Source organism: Apiospora aurea (genome assembly GCF_038362705.1).
Source record: "Apiospora aurea strain CBS 24483 chromosome Unknown utg000003l_segment0_segment0, whole genome shotgun sequence".
Taxonomy (NCBI): domain Eukaryota; kingdom Fungi; phylum Ascomycota; class Sordariomycetes; order Amphisphaeriales; family Apiosporaceae; genus Apiospora; species Apiospora aurea.
Window position 1 is genome coordinate 3,049,693 of NW_027117390.1, and position 11,787 is coordinate 3,061,479.

Consider the following 11,787-nt stretch of genomic DNA (forward strand, 5'->3'; position numbering starts at 1 on the left):
CTACAAGGCGTTCCTGCGGATCCGGACAGGCCCCCGGCTTCTTTTCGTCCATAGGCCGATATTTCAGGCATGCTAACACATTATCCTTGCTTCTTATTTTATTGGCATCCAATGTCCGCCGCGATATGGATTTGTATGCTGGTACACAGGAGGATATAGGGAGGCGGGAGCGGGATTGATCTTGTTGACAGACACGATACTAATCTGCTGCAATGATTTGCGATGGTTGACTGTAGCAGGCAAAGCTGTTTCGCGATCTGGGGGGTTTCTTTCGGTTGAGGTGGCTGGTGCTTGGAGATGTGTTGATGTTTTACCAAGTCCTTGGTGATAAGCACGAGAAATCTCAAGGCACTTGCCCAATCTATCGCCCCTCTACATCGTGACAGCTAAAAAGCTGGAAACACGCCAGCGAACGATGCAGGGCCAGAAGTCATCAAGCTTGGACTTAAGCGGAGTAAGAACTGCCAGTCTCGCCCTTTCGGCGGGAAGGCCGACAATGGCGAATTGTCCATCCGCACCCGCACACTGAAGAAAACCGCTACCACCGGTGTTTGTCAGCAAGGAGCGTAGGCTCTCCTGGGTATGGCAAGATACGAGAAGGAGGTAGAGCCTCCGCGCGACAGAATACTGTCATCCCACGCCTTCCTTCTTGTGCCCTCATCTACAAGATGTCAGACTGAAGCCAGGTCGCGAATCTTGCCACAGTTGGAATAGACGCTGGTCGTCTGTGGGAAAGAAGGCATGGCTCTCAGAGAGGTTTGACAAGCAACGGCGAGAGCGGCCAGGCCCAGCTAGATCTCCAGAGTGGCTGCGCCGCCCTGCGCTTTGGGATGGCTTGAATAGATGATGGGCTCAGCCTCCCTCGCCTTGGTTTGGAAGCGTAAAGCTTTCGGATTGATAGGACAAGGCGATGGGTACGAAAAATGCATATATGTAAGCAGTTGCGTTACCAATAGATAGTGGATAGATACCGAACTGGGCCTTTGGTTGCTGGCTAAAAAGGCACTTGGGATGGCTTAATTGGAGGTTGCCAGTAAACTGATAATATGACTTGACATCCCAGCAGACAGATGGAGCATCTGAAATTCGCAGCAGCAGGTGTACCTGAGAGGAGGCTACAATGATGGGAAATGAGAATGCCATGATCTGGTGTCATTGAAGCCAAGAAGATTGGAAGGGGGAAGAAGACGTTGCCAACGCGGTGGCGCTGCAGGCGCAGACGCCTGCTCAGTAACGCCGATGAGTTTCACAGCACGGACAATTGAGCATCGCTGATGATTACAGGGTTAGCAAAAGACTGTGACAAAGCAACCAGAGGCTGTGACAAAGCGACGTGCTTGCAGAGTGGATTATTAGATGACGGAACTTGAAGCTTTACGCGCTTCGTATCGCGCTCCCAGCGCCGGGCGGACGGAGTTGGGCTACATACTATTTTTACTATTTTTATCACTTATGTATCCTATCGTGCGGCCCGAGCATGCTCGTTTTAGTGCAACGTGGGGTCCACGGGGGTTGAGCAGCAGCAGCTCCATGGCACTGTTTCCGGCGCTATGACGACGACCAAGATGCTGTATCTGTTATCGGAGATCTGAGCCCTGCAGTACAACCGCAGTCGCAGTCGCAGTCGCAGTCTTGATCAGCGAGATGTCGGCTGGGGTTGAACTCAATGGGAGCTGCATGTATGCATGTGCTTGACATGCACTGCTATGCACTGTGTGACCCAGGCAGGCATTAGCTGTTCCCGCCTCTCTCGATCTTGGTGAACTCTTTGGCTGTGCATGGCAGATCCCGATGCAACTGAGAGTCCCCAAGAATTTGGAGGGCAAAGGACCGGATGTGGGGTTGAGCAGACCACGGTGGGGACAGGTGCACGGATCAGAAACCTTAAAATCGATCCAAGGGAAAAAAGGTGTGAGAGGAAGAAACGAAACCGATCTTGGCGCATGTCGGGACTTGGGACCAGGAGATACCCGCCTCATCTATGCTGAGATCCAGATATTGTAACCCAGAAATCAGACTGTAGCTAACCGAGGCAACTACCAGAGAGGAATGGCAGACACCACGGGAGCGGTCGCATGGCTGAGACATGGTGGTAGACCGACCGCTATGGGACCATTACCATTCAGCAGATCTTGCCGATGACGCATGCGGCCTGGACAGCTACCCAGAACAGGTACCCTTCTACATAGCATCCGGTCGCGCTATGGGGTACCTGCACCGTACTAAAAACCCGGCCTGGCACCCTTCGGCTCCGGTGGGGGGGGCGTCACATTGGGCTGGATCAAATCAATTGCGATGCCGCCATCAATTCACATCAGAGACCTACACAATGGATGGATGCATCGGATATACCTACATAGAAACACATCCCAGTGGGTATAGTCTAGCTTTCTTTGTGCACATACACAACAGAATGCAAATGCAGCCCATGGACAAAGGACAAGCGCATTCAGTCTCATCGGGTTGGCTCCATGAGGAATGATGGGAGCTGCAGCATAGGGGCATCTCCTCCTGCAGAAAGTCTATAGCTGGTGGGAGTGGATTCCTGCAAACCTTTGGGCGGCCCAGGAACAAACGTGACCCTCGGTTGGTGAGGGCATTCTAGAACCCATAGACCCTTTCCGCAGGCTGTTTGCGTGGGCAGCGGCGGTGATGTGCGGCGGTCAGGTTCCGTCGCCGTCTATGCAGCGCATCGGTGAGATCCCATTTGCTTCCTTTCTTTCCCGTGCATTTGGCCTCTGCCTCTCCAGCCGGCTACGTTGAAGGCAAAAAAGTGTTCAACAGTCTTACTTACTTGCAGTCCCGAATGCAAGTCCATCCACCTGCTGCCATTCTGACTTTACTTATCTATCTCTTCCTCCTCCTTTTCTTGCCCATTGCCATCTCGTAGTCAGACTATCTGCATCTGTACTTACCTATTGCTCCATCTACACACTCTGCTAGGAGGAGGGTGCAGATGCAGGTGCAGACGCAAAGCCAGTTCGTTCCATTTTGGCCCAGCATTATTATTAGCATTAGCGCCTCCAAGGCAATCAATCGGCCGTGCTAGCCAGCAGCAACTGCAGGGCTCCAATTGCAGCTTATTCAGCTTGCAGGCTCCCCAGCTTTACCTGCCGAACGCTGACCTCATAAGTCCCCATTGATCCCAGGCCGCCGACCGATAGCCAGAGCAGCAGCAGCAGCAGCAGCGACGAGAACGACGGCGATCATTGATAGCGACGACTCCAATCCGTCTATCAGGCGCCAACCTTCTGGACGATTTCTCTTGCCATTACCCCTCGGCCGTCGCCATCTGCACCTTCCACCACCAGCAAGACTTCACAACAACCCAACAGGATCCTCTTGACTTGGCGGACCTTCATCGGCGCTGGGTTCGGAGAAAAGCCAGCACCCAGAAGCAAAAACATCCTTTTCCTTGGTCTCTTGCACGCACCACGACCGTTCGATTTCCACCTTTTTTTTTCCCTCTCTGCCTATCCCCGATCAAAAAAACCAGACCAACCAAAAGCGACCGACCAGCAGCCGGCCGCTTGCATTTGCACTGCGCGAGAGAGAGGTGTCCTGTGAGAGTTCTTTTTCCAATTCCAGTCCAATTGCAGTCTTTGTGTTTTCCGAAAGCGCACCCCCCAGCCGTTCCAAGATTCCTCTTGTGACTTGCATACATTATCATACACACTTGGAGCTTTGCGGTGTTACCTAAGCTTGGATTTCTTTGTTACCGGCAGGCGAGACTAGGCGACTTGTGACCTAGCAGCATCGCATCAGCAGCTGCCGTGTGCCTCTTTTTCTTTTCCTTTTTTTTTTTTTTTTTTTACTTGGTGGAGGAGAGGGACTGGAACACCAGAGAAGGAAAGAAAGCATTGACTGGAAGGACGGAAGTTTTTTTTCTGGGGCCACACCCCTCAGCAACCTGCAGCAAGGACTCTCCCTCCAGTGCCCGGCGCCTCCACCCTTGGCAGTGAGTCTTTGGTCTTTGGTCTCTGCGAGGAGGGAAAGGCCGAAAACATCCAATCGCCAATTAAGCGTGGATGAAATATTCCACGCCCGCCCCGCCTGCGCTGACTGCCTGTCAATCCGCCCCCCCAGCAGCCAGCAGCTCAGCAGCTCAGCAGCCCAGCAGCCCCAGGCTGCCCAGCATTTGATCCTAGAGAAAGAAAAATAGTTTCTATCCTGACCACCACCCGCGACTGACCACAACCCAACGACCACCGTCATTCTCGCTCCCCCAACCCATCATGGCGCCCCCAAAAGGGTGGTCAGGCCATCAAGCAGAAGCAGCACGCCCTCAATCACCACGCTGCTGTCGTCCCGACCGCGGCTCCAGGCGCCCATCCTGCCCCAGCCCAGCCAGCAGCAGGCCGGGTTAATGGAGCATCATCGACCGGAGCACCACAACCACCGCAACCAAGCCAGCCCAAGAAGCAACCCTCCTCGAACGCTCGCCCTGCCGTTGTGCCCGCCCCTTCCTCTGCAATACCTCAATCGCCAGCCCAGCCGACAGCATTCGCACCAGCAGCAGCAGAAGCCGCAGTCCCAGCACCAACAGCGCGACTCCAACAACTCCAACAACCACCACCAGCGACGACCCTCGACCAACGGTGCACCAGCCGCCAACTCTGCGAATGGCCACCCGGTTGCCTCTCTCGAGGCCGCTCTGATCGACCACCACGCCGCCGCTCCCGACTCCGCTCTGGCCCTGCAGAAGGCCGCCCACCGCAAGAACATGTCGGCTTCTGGAAACGAGGCCGCCACCAACGGCGCTGGTGTGGAGAAGGCCGGAGCACCATCAGCCGCAACCGCCGCCGCCCACTCCAGCAACAGCAACAACAACAACCACCATTCTACCGCGGCAAACGGTGCTACCCACGGTGCACACCCTCGAGGCCAGGAGCACACCAACGGCAACAAGAAGGGCAACCGCGGCCGAAACAACAGCGTCGTCAACGGCACCAAGCACCAGAACCACGCCCAAGCCCAAAACGGCCGCGGTGACGCAAAGCAGCACAAACGCAACCAGGCATCCTCGCACAACAACGGCCCGGCCAACGGCATCGGTAACCTCACCTTTGGCGACATCCCCAGCGACATCCATGCCCCCGACACCCCGGCCCGAACGCGCGCCTCGTCGCTGGTCCAAGAAGCTTCCGTAGCACCTGCGCCCGCCAACGATCCGGAGAAAACGCCCCTCGCGCTGAGTAATGGGTCTGCACCTCACCACCCGCAGCAGCAGCATCCAGGTACTTCTTCCTTGCCTCCTGCAGACATGCCCCTGCACCTCCGTTTGGTGAATACTTGCTTACCATTTGACTTGGCAGTCGCATCCTATCACCAGAGCGAACTCTCCTCGCCCACGTCCGCTTTCGATTCGCAGCCTCCGTCGGCCACCTACCCCAGCCACGACTTCGTGCCCCATGCTGCCGCCAACGGCCACCACTTCCACGAGGCCCACCCCCGTCTAGGCATGGAGCACGGCTCCGACCCCACCGGCTTCCACCCGGCTCACCCGATGCGCTCTCACCCGACCCCCAATGGTGCCATCATGTTTGGCGGCATGGGCTTCCCCGATTCGCACTCTTCTTCGCCCGTTCCTCCTCCTGCCGCCGGCTTCATGCCACCCCCGAACGGCCGCCACATGAACGGCGTTAACGGCGGCGAAAATGGTCAGGTCTTCCCTCCTACCAACGGCTTCCACGGACACGGCCATGCGCACACCGACAGCTCTGCCACCAACTTCCCCGGCCATCCTACTCCGTTCCGCCATGATATGCATGAGATGGGACCCCCCACCACCACCACCATGGACGGCTACAACCAGGTGCAGGCTCCCGCTCCCCTTCCCCACGGACCCTACGATAGTTATCCCCCCAACATGGGCCGGTACGGTCCTCCCACACCTCACAGTTTCCAGGGCTCGCAGGCGTCTGGAGACCAAAACGGCGCCGAGAACGGACAACACTTCCTCCCGCCCAACGGCCACGGCTATGGCAACCACGGAGCCCATCCCAGCCACCCTCCTGGCCTTGCTCATGCCATGGGCCATGGTCACTTCCAGCCCTTCATGCCGCCAGCTCACTTTGGCGGCAGGCCGGGCATGATGGCCGAGGATCTGGCAGATAGTGTCGCTTATTTCCGAAGCCAGTTCGACTCGGCCGAGCTGGCCGACTGCGTTCTAGAGCTGGTGTTCCCCGACCGCCGCCAGGATCCCATCAAGATCAAGGGACACAAGCTCATCCTGGCCCGGAGCCCGTGCCTGATGAACACCATCATGCTTCTCCGCGCCCAGGACCCTGGTTCTCACACCATCAGCATCCAGAACGAGGACGTGTGGCTCCGCCCCGACGCTTGGTACATGGCTGTCCATAGACTGTATCTGGGCCCCCTGCTGCCCAACCTCCCTCCCATGGGCGGCAACATGTCCACCTCGGAGCAAGTAGGCCGCCTTGCCGATCAGTTCAGCTTCGCCCTGGCGTACACTGCCGCAGGCCACCTGCTCCAGATGCAAGACGTCCTCGTTCGGGGCTTGCAGATCGCGGCCGAGATGATCAACTGGAACACCGTCGAGGAGGGACTCGCCTTCGCCCTGGATAACAGCCACGAGCGATTCGCGGACGACGAATCGGATCTCCTCGAGGTGGAATACAACTACGGCCGCGATATGGAGATCCTCATGTCGGCCCTGGTCAACTTCCTCATCAATGCCTTCCCCGCCAACTTCGAGCTGGATACGAGCGTCTTGGACCCGCCTGCCTTTGCGCGAATCCCGGCCATTCCCAAGCCCACGCACTACCAGAAGACGGCGCCGGCCATTGCTCGAGGCTCCTCGGTTCGTCAAGGCGCCAAGACCAAGCCTACCCGACTCTCTAGCATCAAGTTTGGTGATCTCCCCACGGCCTATCCGGAAGAGGATGCTGCTTCACCCCGCGAGCCGGCTAAGTGCTCCCCGCAGCTGTCGCGCCTCCTCCTCAACCTGCCTTTCGACACGCTCCGCTACGTTCTCACCTCGGAGAGCAACGGTGTGTCTGGCTGGAACACAGCCCAGGATCGTTACCACGCGGTCGCGGACGTCGTGGCCGAGCGCGAAGTCCGCCGCCTGCGCGCCGTCGAAGCCGTTCGCAACGGCAACGTGCCTGGCGCCGAGGAGATTCAACGCCGACTGTCTTCGCCGCAACGCCACACCATCGTGGACGTCTGGGATGCCCTCAACTGGAAGGAAGAGGTCGTCCAGCCCTCGGGCGCCGGTGTTCCGCGTCTCATCCGTCGGTGGGTCCCGCAGTTCTCTGTGGCGCCGACTGTCGAGAGCGAGGAGCCGCAGACTTACGAGCCGCACCCCTACGAATCCATGGTCTAGATGAACGGATCCGAGTGCGGTAGTAGTAAGAGTTCACGACTTGATGATGATGATCGCGACGGCGTCACTGGCTACATGGAAAAAGGAGGGTTCCCGGAGTATCAATGGTAGGGTTGCATGCATAGCACAAAACGGCTCTCTGGACATGGGCGTCCCTCGAGGATACAGGGTCCGACGAATTCTCTAGTTGACATGCCATCTCACGTTGGTGTTGATCGGCGTTTCTTGCTCTCTCGCTGATGATTTACATTGCCTGTCTTTCTGGCAGTGGTTTTGGCGTCTCATCCCATAAAGGCCACACTCAACGTTACGAGGTAGATTACAACAAGCAGTCTTCTCGGAAGGATGGTGGAGCCAAGTGCCACTGGCCATGTGCCTCGGCAGTTACCAAGGAGGAATCCAAAGCGACATGCTCCGGGCGAATCATGATGAGCATTATGGCCGTTCACCTCGAAAAGGCTTTCGCAATGGGGGCACACTTGCTTGTGGCATCAAGCAGTGTTGTCGAGTGGAACTGCGAAGCGTTGAAAACGGTGAAGGGAGGAACTGACGGTGGAAAAGAGGACTTGCATTGACACAAGTCTGTCTACCTATGTTTGATGGGTATTTTGCTGCCTGTACCAGAGATGTGGGAGGGGAAAAAAACCCCTTTCGTGCTTCTTTTGCAGTTGAGGCATCGAGGAGGATGCGGGTTTTCAATCACCGATTTCCTTAGCAGCCCCCTCATCGTCCTCCAAGTAGATAACAGCATAGACAGCATCGCGGGAGTTATTCCTGTCTTAATACCGAGCTGAATAAAGAATCGTTTAGATACTTGGGATGCTTTGCTTATCGTAGTGGTTACTTGCTTCCATTCAGTGATTTCGGCATCGAGGCTCTTGTGGATGTGACATGAACGCATTGCTCTGGTCAGGGCAAATGCGAGTCCCGTCAAATCCGAGCCTGCTTTGGGTAAGTAATAGGTAGCTACGTTACTGCATTGTTGACTCGTTGATGTTCCCTTCTGGCAAGACGAGACAATCAGTTGAATCCACATACGCCAGCCTGGTGTAACCGAACGCTACATCAGTCGCGCATCGCGATTCGCTCCCCAAGTCTCGACCGTAATGGCCCGCAAAGAAGGTCGGAGCTATCAGTCGTGCTGTATCACTGTATTCGTCAGCCAGCCCAAGCTGGCTGCCCAAGGTACCTGTATGGCGTTAACGCCGGTCGTAAGCCCGTAAGGAGATAGTACGACGCGAAGGGCACACTAATTGGGCGCCAGAGGGCCGAGCCGGAGATACGAGCCGGGGTCGCTTTCCCTCTACCTGTTGGGCTGTCACGTATAAGTAGTCGATGGGAGTGACTGGCCTCCAAGACATTATCTTCTCTTGTTTACTCAGATTCGGATGATCTATACTTGGATTGACTTCATACTCCCACAAGTACTTGCAGGCTTGTGAAAGCCCTTTACCTGAAGCTCTCACCACCCTGCTCGATAATCGCGTCGATTGCCAAACCACGGTCCCCATGGCATCCAACAAGGAGATTGTTTTTATTACTGGCGGTAGGCTATATACCTCAAAATGACCGCAATGATGAAAGAGGAGGCGCTCCTCTAACTCGCTATGAACGCACAGGCAACACCGGACTCGGCTACGAGGTCGTCAAAGCCCTCTACAAATCGCCGCGCCCCTACGAGATCATACTGGGGTGCCGCGCCGTCTCCAAAGGCGAAGAAGCCATCGCCACTCTCCAGAAGGAGATCCCGGAATCCGCCTCGACGCTGAGTGTACAGCAGGCGGACCTCGAGTCCGACGCCTCCCTCGAGCAAGCCGTCGCCGCCATCTCCGCCATCCACGGCGGCCGTCTCGATGTCCTGATCAACAACGGCGGCGCCAGCTTCGACAACGACATCGCGCCCCACGGTCGGGCGATGTCGGTCCGCGACGCCTTCAACAAGATGTGGGACGTCAACGTCAGCGGCACGCACGTCCTGACGCAGCTCGCGGCCCCATTACTCCTCCAGTCCAGTGCGCCGCGCCTGCTGTTCGTGACGTCGGGGACCGCGACCCTGGCCGAGACCGAAATCTTCGACACGCCGATGGGCCGGCGCCTCAACGCGAGCCCGCCCGCGGGGTGGCCCAAGGGGTCGGCGGGCCCGGGCATGATGGCGGTGATGGGATACCGGTCGGCCAAGACGGGCCTCAACATGGTGATGCGGGAGTGGGCGCGGATCCTGCGGAACGACGGGGTCAAAGTCTGGGCGGTGAGTCCGGGGTTCTTGGCGACGGGGCTCGGTGGCGTGGGAGCAGACCGGCTCAAGGCCGCGGGGGGCGCTGGACCCCTCTGTTGGCGGCGAGACGGTGCGGGAGGTGGTGGAGGGGAAGAGGGATGGGGAGGTGGGCAAGGTTGTGAGGAGGGATATGGTGCAGCCTTGGTAGAGGGACTGTGTACGACCGTCTTGAGTGTAGGTGTGTATTCACGTGGAGAGAGAGGGGATGATAAGATGGTAGAGTGTAACATGACATAGCCAACCGGCCCAATCAAGACTCACATGCTCAAGGGGCGCTGGAAGTGGTGGGTGCAGGTTGTTGCATCCCCTGCGGTACACGCCGATATATTTCCTTGGTCCGAAAGAGCATGCTTCCACACCCAAACACCACTACTCTGGGACGCCGATGAGAGGTCCAAGTTTCCAGCAGTGCATCCTATCCAACTGCTGTGCTCGTCGACCCAGCAGCTGTAGTCGAAGCAGGCCATCGTCCGGTTCCGGCAAGATGTCTTACACCGTACCATGGCTGTGATGATGCTCTGGTGCAGGAGCCACAAAGATCGAAAGGACCGACGTACTTGCTTACACTTTGCAGAAGCCGTGCTACAATACAACAGGGACCAGGCTACCACAAGACGTCATCTGCCGCCAATTACTTTCGGCCGAGATGAGAAAGCAATAGTCTGACATATGAGACATCCCACGTTGTCCCGGTATAAGCGTATCTTGCTTGACCAATAGACCATGGCGAGTGTCTGTCCTAACCTGTATCTGCCGTCATGATGGTGAATCCTATGTTATCAATTGTGAGACCCATTGCGAAATCTAAAACCCGCCTTTATCCGGACTCGCAATTGCTGCTATATCACTGTGATGCGATTGTAGTGTACTGCTTATACAGTAGCCGAAGGCCGTCGTAGATTCGGCCTCCGATAAATACATCTAGCTTCTAACATCTTGGCCATGGTGGTAATGACGACGGCCTTGCTGACTATCTCCCAGTAGATAGGGTCGACTTAAAAGTTGAACGAGCCTCCAAGGTAGAATACTGTCTCTAAAGAGTTTCAACAACCCAATGGTCTTTGGCTTCTTCAACGCAAGCAACATACTGCCTGGTTTTTCCCTTGCCCGTTTTCAACATGTTGACCAAAGCCAATTTTGCGATGCTCCTGTGCCTGACCTCTGTCACTGTGGGCCACGTCATGGCCCAGCCAGACGACCCCTATGCTTCTCTGGCCGCCGCGGCCACTTCCTATGAAGAATTTGTCCACCATATCGTTGCCGCTGCGCCCAAGGTCGTGCCACCGCCAGTTCCAAGCCCCATCGTATCGACCGCCGAACAAGAGGCTTTTCTTGATGCCCTTAATGTCACCACCACTGGACCCAAGCGTCTCATGGCCCGTGACTCCGAGGTGGACTGTGATACCAATGCGTACTGTTTTGTAAGAACATACAGCAAGGCTGCTTTACCACACAGTCACTCACCAAAAGTGCGTACGTGGCTAACCCTGATCTCTTCACTTTCCCCTACCAGGGTCCTGACGCAGGCTCTTGCGTGAGCTACCTCGCAGGCCTCGGAGAAACGGAATGCCGTGTCGGCGTCAATGGGGTCCTCATGTGCCTGCATCACAAAGCCAGAATCGTGAGGCTGGCCCGGAGAGGAGAAGCCGCGAGCTCCTGGTAATAATACACCCTGGTTATCTACTCCCCTTCAACCATCCTGATCTTCATCCCAGAACTGATGAAAGCAAAAAACAGTGCCAATGTTGCCCGCGCCGCAGGGCGCATTCTGGATGTGTGCACCCACTCCGACCACCAAGTCACTGGCCAGAAGACTCTCGATAGCGACGAGAACTTTAATGTCATTGTTGACGGCTCATGAGGCTGACCGTGGTTCCATTGGCGGAATCCAAGTCATCAAAGGCGGGCACTGGCATCGCAACCTGGCCATTGCAGACCGCGGCTTATCGGGACGCCTGGGCTTTCTTCTACATCAAGATTGCGTGCCTCTTCCATCAAGGATCTTTTTACCTGGGGGCAGATTCAACATTAGGCTAGTTGTATAGAGGTACATTGCATAGGACCCCAAATAAATTGCGCTATGCCACGTACTGACCGCGTGATTTTGGTCCAGTTGAGCACGTAGGCAGGCTAATCTGAGATAACCCCCTTATTACCTCGGTAT

General features: G+C 56.4%; 3 protein-coding genes across 3 annotated transcripts; all 3 read left to right on the forward strand.

Annotated features, from left to right (window-relative positions):
• Nucleotides 1–4,235: 4,235 nt before the first annotated feature.
• On the forward strand, nt 4,236–7,348 carry PG986_004814 (uncharacterized protein; the record flags this gene model as incomplete). Its single annotated transcript, XM_066841036.1, has 2 exons — nt 4,236–4,362; nt 4,410–7,348. The coding sequence occupies 2 exons, from the start codon at nt 4,236–4,238 to the stop codon at nt 7,346–7,348; spliced, it is 3,066 nt and encodes a 1,021-aa protein (XP_066703663.1).
• Nucleotides 7,349–8,857: 1,509 nt separating this feature from the next.
• Nucleotides 8,858–9,771, forward strand: PG986_004815 (uncharacterized protein; the record flags this gene model as incomplete). Its single annotated transcript, XM_066841037.1, has 3 exons — nt 8,858–8,894; nt 8,968–9,596; nt 9,643–9,771. 3 exons carry the CDS (start codon nt 8,858–8,860, stop codon nt 9,769–9,771), a joined length of 795 nt encoding a protein of 264 aa, XP_066703664.1.
• Nucleotides 9,772–10,741: 970 nt separating this feature from the next.
• On the forward strand, nt 10,742–11,484 carry PG986_004816 (uncharacterized protein; the record flags this gene model as incomplete). The annotated part of the gene is made up of 3 exons (XM_066841038.1): nt 10,742–11,014; nt 11,080–11,282; nt 11,361–11,484. The coding sequence occupies 3 exons, from the start codon at nt 10,742–10,744 to the stop codon at nt 11,482–11,484; spliced, it is 600 nt and encodes a 199-aa protein (XP_066703665.1).
• Between the last annotated feature and the right edge of the window lie 303 nt (nt 11,485–11,787).